The sequence below is a fragment of the Mycotypha africana genome (assembly GCF_025528875.1).
Source record: "Mycotypha africana strain NRRL 2978 chromosome Unknown BDF20scaffold_8, whole genome shotgun sequence".
In the NCBI taxonomy this organism is placed as follows: Eukaryota; Fungi; Mucoromycota; class Mucoromycetes; order Mucorales; family Mycotyphaceae; genus Mycotypha; species Mycotypha africana.
The window spans coordinates 991,353-1,004,548 of NW_026515732.1; the positions used below are offsets into that span (position 1 = coordinate 991,353).

The 13,196-nt window shown below is 36.8% G+C and overlaps 8 protein-coding genes across 8 annotated transcripts; 5 read left to right on the forward strand and 3 right to left on the reverse strand.

The window, feature by feature from the left end:
- Positions 1 to 3,187: 3,187 nt before the first annotated feature.
- On the forward strand, positions 3,188 to 4,028 carry BDF20DRAFT_837476 (uncharacterized protein; the record flags this gene model as incomplete). The annotated part of the gene is made up of 3 exons (XM_053079056.1): positions 3,188 to 3,365; positions 3,544 to 3,924; positions 4,021 to 4,028. 3 exons carry the CDS (start codon positions 3,188 to 3,190, stop codon positions 4,026 to 4,028), a joined length of 567 nt encoding a protein of 188 aa, XP_052934200.1.
- Positions 4,029 to 4,588: 560 nt separating this feature from the next.
- On the forward strand, positions 4,589 to 4,837 carry BDF20DRAFT_823470 (uncharacterized protein; the record flags this gene model as incomplete). The annotated part of the gene is made up of 1 exon (XM_053077795.1): positions 4,589 to 4,837. The coding sequence occupies one exon, from the start codon at positions 4,589 to 4,591 to the stop codon at positions 4,835 to 4,837; it is 249 nt and encodes an 82-aa protein (XP_052934201.1).
- A 639-nt stretch (positions 4,838 to 5,476) lies between these two features.
- On the reverse strand, positions 5,477 to 6,529 carry BDF20DRAFT_837478 (ribosomal protein S5 domain 2-type protein; the record flags this gene model as incomplete). The annotated part of the gene is made up of 4 exons (XM_053079057.1): positions 5,477 to 5,935; positions 6,010 to 6,118; positions 6,222 to 6,300; positions 6,394 to 6,529. 4 exons carry the CDS (start codon positions 6,527 to 6,529, stop codon positions 5,477 to 5,479), a joined length of 783 nt encoding a protein of 260 aa, XP_052934202.1.
- Positions 6,530 to 6,825: 296 nt separating this feature from the next.
- On the reverse strand, positions 6,826 to 8,442 carry BDF20DRAFT_657915 (calcium-binding protein NCS-1). The gene is made up of 8 exons (XM_053075962.1): positions 8,263 to 8,442; positions 7,889 to 8,199; positions 7,564 to 7,806; positions 7,459 to 7,469; positions 7,234 to 7,389; positions 7,119 to 7,158; positions 6,948 to 7,059; positions 6,826 to 6,877 (listed from the first exon to the last, which is right to left on the reverse strand). The coding sequence occupies exons 2-7, from the start codon at positions 7,950 to 7,952 to the stop codon at positions 6,998 to 7,000; spliced, it is 576 nt and encodes a 191-aa protein (XP_052934203.1). The 5' UTR covers positions 7,953 to 8,199; positions 8,263 to 8,442; the 3' UTR covers positions 6,826 to 6,877; positions 6,948 to 6,997.
- Positions 8,443 to 8,870: 428 nt separating this feature from the next.
- Positions 8,871 to 9,701, forward strand: BDF20DRAFT_914971 (uncharacterized protein; the record flags this gene model as incomplete). Its single annotated transcript, XM_053084257.1, has 4 exons — positions 8,871 to 8,969; positions 9,049 to 9,119; positions 9,187 to 9,571; positions 9,648 to 9,701. The coding sequence occupies 4 exons, from the start codon at positions 8,871 to 8,873 to the stop codon at positions 9,699 to 9,701; spliced, it is 609 nt and encodes a 202-aa protein (XP_052934204.1).
- A 361-nt stretch (positions 9,702 to 10,062) lies between these two features.
- BDF20DRAFT_823816 (50S ribosomal protein L33) lies at positions 10,063 to 10,310 on the reverse strand (the record flags this gene model as incomplete). The annotated part of the gene is made up of 2 exons (XM_053077832.1): positions 10,063 to 10,106; positions 10,181 to 10,310. The coding sequence occupies 2 exons, from the start codon at positions 10,308 to 10,310 to the stop codon at positions 10,063 to 10,065; spliced, it is 174 nt and encodes a 57-aa protein (XP_052934205.1).
- Positions 10,311 to 11,031: 721 nt separating this feature from the next.
- BDF20DRAFT_882994 (uncharacterized protein) lies at positions 11,032 to 11,892 on the forward strand. The gene is made up of 3 exons (XM_053081755.1): positions 11,032 to 11,342; positions 11,413 to 11,465; positions 11,544 to 11,892. Exons 1-3 carry the CDS (start codon positions 11,108 to 11,110, stop codon positions 11,568 to 11,570), a joined length of 315 nt encoding a protein of 104 aa, XP_052934206.1. The 5' UTR covers positions 11,032 to 11,107; the 3' UTR covers positions 11,571 to 11,892.
- BDF20DRAFT_882999 (hydroxyisourate hydrolase) lies at positions 11,881 to 12,694 on the forward strand. The gene is made up of 3 exons (XM_053081756.1): positions 11,881 to 12,178; positions 12,284 to 12,422; positions 12,494 to 12,694. The coding sequence occupies exons 1-3, from the start codon at positions 12,051 to 12,053 to the stop codon at positions 12,581 to 12,583; spliced, it is 357 nt and encodes a 118-aa protein (XP_052934207.1). The 5' UTR covers positions 11,881 to 12,050; the 3' UTR covers positions 12,584 to 12,694.
- The last annotated feature ends 502 nt before the right edge of the window (positions 12,695 to 13,196 follow it).

Consider the following 13,196-nt stretch of genomic DNA (forward strand, 5'->3'; position numbering starts at 1 on the left):
CTTTCTCAAACAGAGTGCAAGACCTTTTCACAACTACATTTTCGAATCCGTATTATTCTCAACAACAACAACAACAAGAACAACAACAACAATACCCGCCGCCGCCGAGTCAATATTCTCACCAGCGACCGCCACAACCACAACAGCATCATCAACCTGCAAATCATCAGCATTCTTATCGACCGCCGCCACCGCCGCAAAATCATTATTACAGACCGAATCGACCAAACCAAGAGCCATCACGTCCTTCAACAATGCCATCGTCATCCTCCTCAAATAATATACCATCAACATCGACTACTTCAAATGATAACCTTATCACCATTCACGATATGATTAAATCCCGTATTGACCCAGCATCATTATCTGTGCGTACCTTGAAATCTATCTTAAAGGCTAACTTTGTTGAACAATCACATGTTTTGGAGAAATCAGAACTAGTCAAGCTAGTGCAAAGATTAATGGATCAATATAAGCCTACTACTACAACATCCAGTAGACATGGTCCCAATAGCAACCATCCAGAGAACGATGATAATGTATATAAGGATGAAAACGATCTGTGTAAAATCTGCTTTGATGCGCAGCAGAACTGTGTATTTTTGGATTGTGGACATATGTGTACATGTATGGATTGCGCAAAGAAGGTAACTTAAAAATTGAAAACCGATGATTTCAATAACGCTATGATACTAATATAATTTAAACATTCGTCAGTTGATCGAAACGAAGAATGAGTGCCCTATATGCCGTGAATCTATCATTAAATTAGTTCATGTATTTCGTACTTAATGCTATCTGGCTATTTTTGTCCTTACTTAGAAATGCTAAGTATATCCTTTCAGCTACTGTCAGATCAGCTGTCTATGCAGCTGTGCATATCTGTCCGTTTGACATACGTTTCTATAAACCCTGTACAATATTGTAACTTATATTTATTGCTTTTGTCTGTTTAATACCACGTATAACTGTCCTCACTCAATAAAGGAAAGGGCTAGTTGCTGCCCATGATCAGTTTATATTCGACTGTAGATGGTCGAGCACTGTGCTGGTATTTTACATTTTTTATTTTGCAGGTGATAAACATCACAATATATCGACAATCAGCTGCCGTGTACGAAATATATCAAATAGTGAAGCAGGCAAGCTGTTTACAAGGTTATCTTCGAGCTGTTTCAATGCTACATTCAATAAGTGAAAGAGAATCTGGATCTTGTATACTCAGTTTTGGTTGGCTAATAGGCTTTGTTACAGTGGTAACCAACAAAGAGAAAAAAAAAGGTTTACTAATTGAAAGGCTAAGCCAGCCTAAGGCAATTACTGTGATACCTTCCATCATTATACTGCGAAAGCCGTCATGTATGAAGGGAAGTTTGATCAGTCGTTATGAAAAATTGGTCGTGATCTGGATCAATCTACGTGTTTGACGAAATACCCAGCATTTTATATTTTCTGTGTAATTTTGTGTATTTACAGCATACATTTAACAAATCCGATTAATTTCATTGGTCTGTTTCAAAATAAGGTCGCGTCGTTCATTACCCCTTATCAGTGTAAGTCAGATGGAACAAACGGGAAAAAGTTCTCCGTTTAGATGTTTGCGAGGATTTTAGCATCCTATATTTAGGACTAAAAGTGCAAAAACCACAAAAGCACAATTGAAATTTTTCTTGCTGTTTTTAGGACAGCTGCAGACTCCTTACAGTAGAATATAGTATTAAGTGTATTCAGGTCCAACGCTTGCATGCAATAAATTTAAGCATTTAAGAACAGCCGTGGTCTGCCATCATTTGAGCTTGACCTACTGTTATCCTCAGAGAAGTTTCTAGATACTCAGGCAATGTGGTTATACAATATGACAGATCTGTTAGACACTGCCAACGTAGTATTCATATAACTTGCTATGTTTCGTCAACTTTATCCATTATACCTCCATAAGCCAGCCAACACTAACCTACGGAATTGCATTTCCGAAATAGGATATTAAGAGCTTTGTACTGTAATAGATCATCGATAAGAAATAGTTCAGCGAATAACGAGAATATTTGGCAAACAAAATCCTTTTGAGAACCATCGTTAGTCCCTTCCGACGCCCCGTTCAACGATCTTATTTATGGTGACCTTCTTTCTCTTCGTACCTCTCTATTCCAACTTCTTGGCTTTACCATATGAAATAACTATCATTTCATCTTGTGAAACTGAAATATTTGCTTGTCATCATAATTGTAACAAACGTCTTTTACGATTTTATAAAAGTTGCTACTGTCCTCCATGTTTATCATTTCACTGTAGAACGAAAGAGCAACCCTGAATTAATAACAACTCTGAAGGGCTGAGCGTTAAAAAATCCTATCGATGCAGTTTCTGCACACACGGATTGGGTACATTCAGAAATGAAAGTGCGTGTTGCAGCTAAGTAATTACCCTAAGATGGAAATTGAGCTTGTCAAATACATATATAAACAGGTAATTGCAATTGTCAAAACACAGAAGGATTACGACTCCTTGGGTTCTGCGTTTGTCTCAGACACGTATTTCAGAGCCCAAAGGTCAATATATACATCGATTTTCTAAAAAAAATGAAATAAAAAAAGTTAGAGATTTTATAGTTTGATAGGTCCTTTTTGAGTTAAGTATGGCATCGAGAGTTTCCCTCTCCGCATCACATACACCCAACAGATAGTAACGGTCGTGCTTAATAATGCGATAGTCATAGCGAGTGCTCACGCAGAGATCTTCAGATTCATGTGCTGATAAGAACTGCTTTTAGAATTCGTGTATGTGCAAGAAACATCCTATTTTTTTTTGGGCTGTGGGTGTCAAGAAGAGAGTTTTTACAAGGATCTTTTATGTTTCCAAAAATAAACACCACGCTTATACTGGTAACGGAGTTCAACCGCTTTCAATCTCCATGATTTCAATGTTTCAAACGCATTAACCATCTTTCTGCTCAGTTCATTACCAGAAGAACCAAAAAAGAAAAAAAACCCTTAGAAAGTAAAAATCAAATAATAATAACGTTGGAAAGCAGAGAGAAAAAAGCGGAAAGCGGAAGAGAGAACTTTCGACAGATTTCTTCGTGGAGTATATATAAAAGCTTTGCCTTCTTCCTTCTTTCAGTTTTTTCTTTCTTTATTTCTTAAACAATACACTTGTGTTTGATTGTTTATTCCTGACTTACTTTACAATGAAATTCACTGCCATTACCGCAACAGTCGCTGCTCTTTTTGCTGCTGTCACTGCTCAATCAGAATACATTGTATCGCCCGATAGGCAATTGAACATCTCTTCTCCTTTGATGAATGGTGTTTACGTAGCTGGTCAAATTCTTCCTTTCATCTATACTCCTACTGTTGTTCCTTCCAGTAAGTACCTCCAGTAATTGTATGGGAAAAATCAAAAGTAGAATGGATGACAGAGTGAGCAATATAGGGTACATACGTCTGCTATGCAGCTCTATACGCGCACGGACGCCCGTGCTCTTCTGTTGTGCAACTATAAGAATTTCTCGCTTCTAACGTCCCGCTTCATTCTTTACTTCAGACGTTCAATTGAATGTTTACCTTAGAAGTATGACAGGTGTTTTCCCTGAACAAATTGTTGCACAAAACGCCAACGTCGCCGCTGACCCTCTTGGCAGTGTTCCCATCAACATTGATAACATCATGTACTACAAGCACTCTATTAACTATCCTATTCCTTCTTATACTCCCGCTGGTGCCTATGAAGCTGTCTATACCAATCTAGCTGATGGTATCAGTACTATTATTCCTATTGTTATTCAACCCGGTCCTCAACCATCATCATCTCGCGTTGTAGCTTCTTCTGCTCCTGCCACTGCTGCTCCTGCCACTGCTGCTGCTACTCCCAGTGCTTCTGCTTCTGCTTCCAGTGCTCCTGCTGCTTCCGCTTCCCCAGCTAAATGTAAGTATGAGAGGATGTGATGGAATAGCATAGGGTTGGTTTTGTATGATGAACGTATTACTGACTTTTTTTTTTTTTTCTTTTTTTCTAATTTAGCCGCCTAATTCAAATAGCATTCGACAATTATTGCTTACCAGGCAATCCGTCCCTTTGATACATAATTCTCTTCATTTTATTTATCTATGTACACGCATTACTTAATTACCGCTACACATATCCTGTACGCCACAATGGTTGGCTCAAATCAATAAATTAGCATCTATGTACTTTTTTTAAGCAAATGCGGCTTGTTGAAAAATGTATGCATATTTTTAATTGCGCAGAGCACCTGAAAGGCACGATACACGACTGATTTGCGCCAATTTCATTACTTTTTTGGTCTTTCGTTTTATTGGGAATCGTATGTTGCTATATGTTTAACTAGGCTGTACTTTCAAAATAGTTAGCATAGCGTCACACACACTCAACAGCATTTAGTAGCTTCATTTTGAGCGATCCGAAAACAGATAAGAAACAGACCTAAAATCTGACTTTTATCAAATTTTTTTTTTTTTTTTTGAAAACACTATTCTGTTTCGCATTCTCATTTTTGCCCACAAAAGCATAAATTGTCGAGCTTACATTTTAATCTTTTCTTTTATCAAATCGAACAAATCAACAGAAAATGTCTGCACAGCAAACTACTTACAACCATTTACCTAAAACTTTAAAAAACCGTTACATCATTCAAAGACACGGTTTCTCTTTGGCTAATAATGATAAACTTATTTGTTCCAACCCTGAAATCGCTATTCCTCCAACTGGTGGCCCTTTAGGTACTGGCTATGGTTTGCATGATAAAGGCAAGACTCAAGTGAGAGAAGTATATATCAACCAGATGGCCTTTTTTTTTCGGGCAGATATCTTTATCTGAGTGATCAGGTCGAAGCTAACGTGATTTTCTTTACAGTCTGCAACCCTTTTATGCAAACACCTTTTCCCTACTCAAGAAGCACCTAAAAACGACGATCAACCTGTTATCATGTTCTGTTCTCCTTTCAAAAGAACAGTCGAAACTGCCGGCATCATCCGTGATGTTCTCAACGAAACTGTACTCAATGGAAAGATCGCAGAACCCACCCACGTATTTGATTTGAGAGAGCGTTGGTATGCTCAGCTCGATATGACGAACGATGATAACTATAAGAAATGCTGGATCGACGATGCACAAGGCCCTGATCACGGCGAACATAGTCAATATGGCATCGAGTCTCCCAACAGTGTCTGTGATAGAACCACCAAGTTCATTGCCGAACAATTAGAAACCAAATATGAAGGCAAGACTATCATTCTGGTCGCTCATGGTGATGTTTGCCAAATTATGTTGACTGCTTTTGCAGGTATCGAAGCCTGGAGACACAGAGAATTAGAGCATGTTGATACTGCTAATTGGCGGGTCGCCAACCAATCGTGAAAAGAGAATAGATAGATCTACTCTTTTCGCCATCCACTTTGTATAAATTCCACCTCTTACAGACCAATTTCTCTTTCCTTTTTATTTTTTAGAATATTATTATCGTGATAGAGACTGTAATAAAGAATCTGACATGACGCTATAAATTTTAGAACAACCATCAATGCATTGTTCAATTGCTTTTGTACTTATAGCTGGATCTGATTGTCCTGTTTGTAATACATGTGTAATTTCGTTCAAGGATGGCATATAAGACAGCAACACAGATCCGTCTTTCTGAAGTTCTTCTTTCTCCGTACCATCTGTCAATATAAGCTGTTGTTCGTCTTTTGTGGCAAGAACGGTGGAGCAAGCGGTGACTTGATCAAACATCTCTATACCTGCGTCGGCTAAAGAAACACTAGCGGCAATAATAGCAGCGGCGAGACAGGATGTTGTGCCGTCATTTTCTAATACATTTATATAGATGTCAATAGCTGATTTGGGTAGTAATTCGACACGAACAGCTGGTGTTACTGCCTCAACTACTATATTTGAAAACTCTCTTTCTTCAGCATCCTAAAAGGATAAGGCGACTGCTTCTCAGTATTCTATCCTATCTTTCCTCAAAGATTGTTTATCTTTCAACCTACCCGAATATTGCCTCTTCTTTTTTTGCATGAGAACGGCGAAAATTTGAAATCACAGTTAATTTTACACAAGTTGGAGAAATCTGACTTTTTCAACTGACGTGGACCGTAGCTATCAAAAACAGAAAATACATGCAAAACGATAAGTATAACTATTCTCTTGCTAAATTCCATTTCTTCTAGCTTGGTAAGAGTGTGAATCCACAAATACATACACGGCACATGTAACTTTTGTATTTCCTATTTCTATATATGCTGAACCATTTGCCTGTGTTACAAGTCCTGTCCTTAAAACTATATTTCACATAATCAATAGAATTATGGTTAATGACACGCAATTCAAAAGTGAAATAGATCTTGTATAATCAGTTACTGCTCACAACTCACATATTGGTCTATGATCTTCGGTACTTCTTTCATCCAAACGCTTTCGCTCACTATTTAAAATGTCAACTGCTTCTTCTAATTTTTTATAGATAGGTTCAACACTTTGTTCGGGACCATTAACACGTCTGCGATCCATTGTAAAGAATGTAAACTTTGATAAGCCAAATTTGAAGAAAAGAGAAATTGATTAAGGAAACTTCAGGTTTTGTTAACGCTCTGGATTATTTTTTTTTGGAATGCTGTGACTTCAAATTTCGCCTACAGTAAGGCAGTAAGCATTCACTGTATGAAAACATTATTCAACAGCTCGAGGAGCAGATATTTCAGTAACTGTGAGTTACAAACCTCAACTACTCTGTATTATCTTTGTAATTGCCCAGACAAAAAAAAAAAAAAAAAAAAAGAAAAGAAAAGAAGAAGATCTTTGACCGGCTTCAAAAAAAAAAAAAGGGATACTTTATGATATCAATCCTCGAATTGCAAACTGAACAATTTGATTCTATTAGCAAAGCTCCGCAGATACATTTCTATTTTGTAGCAAGAACTGCCATTACCTTTCGTCCGTTGTCTCATTTACAGAGCTGTCTTGTGTTATGTAGTCTACTCATTCAAGTAGGGATGTTTTTGAGTCCAAGTCCGAGGCCCTGATATCTTTATTCATCGATTCTAAACCATGCCATCATATAAATTTAATGCTTGTAGTATTGTTGGATCTTTCTTCGAACCTTCTTTAAATTCATCCATAGAGAGTCTATTATCGTTGTCCTGTAGTGCCACAAGGAGGAAATAAGTGTGAGTGTGTGTCTATGTTTTTTCCCTTCAATTGTGATTCGAGCTTACAATATCCATTAAATCGAATATCTTATTGACCCTCTTTTCTGGAGTGTCTTCATCCGGAGGTAGTTTCACCATACTGCCTACCATTTTATAAATCGCATCCACAATTTTCAGCATTTCGTCCCGAGTAATATATCCATCATTATCAATATCATACAACTATATTGAAAGTATTGTTCCATGCATAAGAATTATGTTTTAATTCTCACAAAGAATTTATGTTCATACCTGGAATGCCCCTTTATCATAGTCATGGGTATGGATGATAACAATGAATAAAATACTTAGTGTCTCAAAAGTGCGCTCAGCCATGTCGAAAAAATAGTTGCTTACAATATAGTTTTTCGTCGACTCGTCCTCTACTTGTAACCGATAATGCCACTATAAATTCTTTAAAGTCTATCATTCCATTTTTGTCATTGTCAAACACGTTAAACACATAATCCGCAAATCGTGAAGGATCGCCAAATGGAAAGAACTGTTTATATATTTTCTGAAATTCTGTTTTGTCTAGTTGACCGGTAGGACAGTCTTTCAAAAAGCCTTTATACCATTGTTGTAGTTCTTTTTTCTCGACTAAAACAGCAAGTGTCAGCAGTAAACTGAATAAGAGCTAATGAAAAAAGTGGTTTGACACATTTCAAGACAACCAACTTACAATATGTGCATTTCTGCAAATCGCTTAACTGTTCCGGACTAAGTTTACTTTGTGCTTTACCCATATTTCTTATTTGTATGAGGAAGATACTTGTGGTATGTTATTGAAAGAGGTAGAATAAAGGATATATTGTAGTTTCTTTGGAAAAAAAAAGCAAAAGCAAAGAAACAAAAACGCAACCTATCTATAAAATGAATAGAAATGATTGCCTAATTTATTGATATGAGATAATGACAAAATAAATCATCCCAGATTTGGGGCGGCCAAAGGTAAAACTTTCAGTTACGCTAAAAGTCAGTTTCTGTTGCTTACTATGTATAGAATTGGTTCGGTAAGCAGCGTGCTTTCATATCTAATGCTGATGCATACATTACATGATATTTTATGTATTTATGACAATGTCCACGTCGTTTTGCTCAGTTGAAAAAGAACATATAGGTTGCAGTTGACAAATTCGGTTCTAAAAAGTTCTAGAACTCTATTTACTCAAATGATTAGATATTTCCGCTGTTAGTGGTTTTGTCTATTTATGGAATATCATTTCATCATTTTCAATAACTACAGGACGGGATATAGCGTTTCTCACTATTGAAACTGATGCAAATTCGAATGCTTCCATAAAGCATTAATATTATATGCAGAATGAATTATTTGTCGTACAGACATATGCTTCATGAGGAACATGCGTCGACAACTGCTAGGCCACCAACACAGTAACCTACGCATTCATTTACAGCGACAGTTGATATAATGCAGGCTTAAAGGATGGATAAACTAAGCTAACTATTAAGTCAGTACAGACCATGACAGAAAGCATAGCATGCTGATTATTAGTACAAGCAATTAAACGTTGTCTGCACGGTACAACCTGTTATTTGGGTGACTGTTCCCGTTTTTGGCAAGTTCTCAGCTTCTGAGAGGCTGCTTTTCCAAGCTTCTCAAGAGCACGTTTATTCACGCGCTGAAAAGTCTATATAGACCAATGGCCAAAAGCAATCCAGATGTGATCGAGTTTGAGGAAGATGAGCCTGTATATGAAGTAGAAAGAATTTGTGGACACAGGCATTCTAAAATTACAGACGTACATTCAAATATAAGATTAAGCTGGAAACCCTATTGCGTATATGTGATTAACCTTCAAGGTTTATGTATATATATAGCTTGTGGAATATTATATCAAATGGAAAGATTATGATAATACTAATAATACATGGGAGAAAGAATATAATATGTAAAAATTGATTCTTTTGAACTGTAAAGAATCACAGCACGAAAAACTGATTCCCTACTATTAACAGTTATTCTCCAGGGTTGATAAAGGATTACTGGGCAAACCAAGATTACACTCTCGAGGATTTCAGAAACAAGAGACATCGCAACAAAAAGCGTGGTAGAAGTGCAGATCGACGCTCCAATTCACCTTCAAAAAAAAGTCGTTCCTCTCCTGCTGATAGTACGGAGCAGTATAAAGCAGCTTTGGAACGTCAGCAGATGATAAAAGAAATCGAAGCTTCTCAGTTAAAGTCAGCACCTCCTCACGGCTATACTTGGGCAGATATTGATGAGATCGTTAACGTGTTCCTTGCAGGGAAAGAAGTTTATTTTGCAGAGATTAAATGGAAGAACTTAGATAGACATACCTATACACCAACAAGACTGTTAAAGAAGTACAATCCACAAAAGGTAGAATTTATTGTCGTCGTGAAGGCATGAAGCAAGAAATGGATCTTAACATTTTTCCATTCATGAAACATGATAGTTACTCGTCTTCTTCGAAAGCCGACTAGAATTTGCGCCTCCAAATCGCCACTGATGCTAATACAGTCATATTCCTTGTTCCTTTTTTTTTTTTTTTGAATTAACTGACCAAACTTATAATTGTTGTAAAAAGATATCCCCTCATTATATACAAATGTAAAATTCACAAGACACTCTTTCAATTTCAATGTATGAATAGATAAGATGCTGCTGATTGCTTTTACATGGCAATTGTTCTGTATGATTTGCTCTACTTTGAGCTCTTTCATGACGGAGCTAATCCATTGATATGGGGCTTCCTCGTTTTATTGATAAAGGTTGGTTTGGCTATGTACAAAGGGTAGAAGGAGGTGTTGTTGTGCGCGCGCTTTGCATGGTTCCTGGAACTATTCTCTGTTAGAAAACACTCCATATTTCTATTTTTTCATCTTCGTTTCGGTAAATAACACATGCTTCTTGACTAGATACGTAATTTTTGGTTAGAGCATAAGAAGCTCAGTAAGTGTGTAAGGTCATGGCAAAAAGCTACTTTACCCATCGGATCGTACTTCATCAAAGATAGTTTGGATGCTACTCTTGGACGACTTTTAATGTAATTGTAGCCAGTACCAGCGGTGGATAAGAGCTTCACAAGAATAACTCTAGCTTTTGCTTTTTTGGCCATTGTAACTTTTCTAAAGACAACTGTTCAGGGAAGACGAAAAAGAAAGGAAAGCAAAAGGGGCTCCTTTGACATTTGAAAGTCTAGCTTCCGGGGTCGGCCAATCAAATTTAGTGAATCTGAAAACAGTTTATGAAGCGAATTAAATGTCAAATGTCTAAGCTGATCGAATTCAATGACATTGAACGTCTCAAGAGCAAGTTTACTTCAGCAAAAAACTGAAAGAATTGTTGCATGTTTTAATTTGGCATGTCAGGTTGATTACGGCATGTGGGGTTTTTTACTTCGAACAGCGAAGTTGTTGTATCAACAAAGAATAACTAAAGGCACCACTCAATGGAAAAACTATAGAAGCTAATACGAGCTATCTGAAACATACCATTATCCACAGTAGTAGTTTTCTTTTCAAAAAAAAACAACAAACCTACCAGTTCAGTAGCAAATCAATAGTACTAGACTACAGTTCAATTATAATAGCAGCTTTTTGTAGGATTAAACAAGATTGTATATAATTCCATCGATTTCTCGGATATTGAAGTCAGTAACTATGAAACTACCTCTTGAAGCAACTCATCAAATTAATTGATGCAACTGTTGAATTCACATTGTTGGAAAGTGTTCTTCATCTTTGAATTTAAATAAGGTCTGAAAGAAAAACCATCAAGGTGACGTCAATTGGCTATTAGAAGGCCTGAATTTGCCCCACATTAGCGGTGATTAAACACCTTGGTGTATTTTTCTGCTTCACGGTGGACTCACTGATCTTCTCTCTGTAATAGACAGACTTACACTACTTCATAATGTCAACCCCAAACGCCGTTGCACATCGCTTGCAAATTCAATCACTTTATAAACGCTCTTTAAAGCTTTCGTTGGATTGGTATATACAACGTGACATATGGCGTCAAAAGGCTTTACAGATCAGACATCAATTTGAGCAGAACAGAAATGTCACAAATCCTAAAGAAATTCAAGCTTTGATTAAGAAAGCCGAGAAGGAGTTGGAAGACTGGGATCACCCCACACCATATACCAGTAAACTATGCTTTATAATACTACTATCAATTGGTTTAATCCCACTAACAAAAAATACCTTTTCTTCTAGTTCCTACGGCTCCTGAAGGTACCAAGTGGGAACGTAACTTACCCCCCATCATGGTAAGTGGATATTGACGGTACTGCTAGATAATTTTACATGCAGATATAGTGCTAAAATAAAATTGCTGTACTTTGTAGTTTGATAAAACGGAACACCATCACTAAGGCAGAAGAAAGCCAAAAAAAGTCAATGAGCCATTAACAATAAAAACCAACCTACATGAATCGTCATATATCCACGCTTTAGTTATAAAAAAACCCACAGCTGTAGAATAAAAGTATTACTTCCCGAAAGAAGCTGAAATATACTTCAATGATATATTTGCCCAAGTTTGAGGGGCATGAACAGATAGTATATATCTGAGATTAATGTATTATGACCATGGCAGCAGTCTCACGGAACTGTTTTAAGAGAGCAGAAAATCTTAAAATCCGGGGAGAAAAAAATAAACACAGCACAGCAATCATGAATTATTTTTCCTTTAAATATTTCGTTTTTATTCTTGTTTTTGTTCAAATTCATGTCTTCCGCTTCTTCTCGCCTTCAAACAGTGAAAGAACACTTAAAGGTATACCGCATTTGTTAAACACCCAGTACTGTGTCAAAATGTCAATACTCACTGGGAAACATACATATAGCCTGTCATGTCTTCTCACAAGAGCCCTATCACTTGTCATGTCCTCATTGCATCCTTAGGTGTACCTGGTGAAAACATCGATGTCAAAATCGAAAAGTTAGACTCTACTGGCGCCTTCAGTACTCTTTCCACATCGTAAGTGTATTATCAAGAAGTAGGGCTGTTTATTCATGAAGATGGGAATGCAGGGTGTTTCATTAAGTTTCTTTTGGCTGGACATTCACTAACCTCTTAATATAGTCAAACCAACAATGATGGTCGCTGCCCTACTTTATTGCCGGAAGGTTATAAGGCTGAGAAGGGTATTTACAGAGTCACTTTTGAAACTGCTGCTTACTTTTCCAAGATGGGTCAAAAGTGTTTCTATCCTTATGTCCAGGTAAATTAAAGATGTGGTTTACAAAAGACAGACAAAAGGTGTATTCAAATATTATTTTTTATATTGAATAGATCGTTTTCGAACTTGCTAATCCTGAGCAACATTATCACATTCCCCTTTTGATCAGTCCTTACTCTTATACTACTTATCGTGGTAGTTAAATCAGTTCCATGACATATATTTTAAGTCGCTGAATGTGTTGTAAATATAGACTTATTTAATAAAGATCCAATCGAAAGTCTGCCGTTGTACACAAATGGGTATATTTATTGAACGTGTAACCTCAACGGTATAAAGGTAAGCTGTCTGTGCACACATTTCTGCTGAAAAATTGAGGGACAGGGTTTACTCCTTTGGCGGATCTATTGCAGTATTCAACAGTCCGACTTCAACCGCCCCCACATTAATAACACAGTTCTTGGCAGTGATTGACTGTAGTTTAACAATGATAAAGGTACTTTAAACAATAAAACGTAATCACTTCATACTTCCTGTTGAAATCGTTCATAGAGAAGTGGCTATTAGCATTACCTATTAAATAATTGGGTCAAACAGTATTTAATAATAGAGATGCCGATATGATCGATGTAGATATATGATAAGGATGTACTAGTTATAGATGAAGAATGGATGGCATAAACGTAATTGCCCCATAAAAGGCTATCCTATCTTGTAATTGAGGCCTACAATTGTTGACAATTGCTTGCTTTTAAGTCGAAATTTGGTACTTCTTACATTTATCCTGTAGTGCTTGTTGATTTTCTGATAAAAATT

Coding starts and splice junctions, on each gene's coding strand:
- BDF20DRAFT_657915 (XM_053075962.1), bottom strand. CDS start 7,952: ATGGGTAAAGCACAAAGTAAACTTAGTCCGGAACAGTTAAGCGATTTG. Junction 7,159..7,233: donor TATTCGATTTAATGGATATT/GTAAGCTCGAAT, acceptor GTGGCACTACAG/GACAACGATAATAGACTCTC. Junction 7,060..7,118: donor TATGGATGAATTTAAAGAAG/GTTCGAAGAAAG, acceptor GGCATGGTTTAG/AATCGATGAATAAAGATATC.
- BDF20DRAFT_882994 (XM_053081755.1), top strand. CDS start 11,108: ATGTCAACCCCAAACGCCGTTGCACATCGCTTGCAAATTCAATCACTT. Junction 11,343..11,412: donor TCACCCCACACCATATACCA/GTAAACTATGCT, acceptor CTTTTCTTCTAG/TTCCTACGGCTCCTGAAGGT. Junction 11,466..11,543: donor GTAACTTACCCCCCATCATG/GTAAGTGGATAT, acceptor TGTACTTTGTAG/TTTGATAAAACGGAACACCA.
- BDF20DRAFT_882999 (XM_053081756.1), top strand. CDS start 12,051: ATGTCTTCTCACAAGAGCCCTATCACTTGTCATGTCCTCATTGCATCC. Junction 12,179..12,283: donor TTCAGTACTCTTTCCACATC/GTAAGTGTATTA, acceptor CTCTTAATATAG/TCAAACCAACAATGATGGTC. Junction 12,423..12,493: donor GTTTCTATCCTTATGTCCAG/GTAAATTAAAGA, acceptor TATATTGAATAG/ATCGTTTTCGAACTTGCTAA.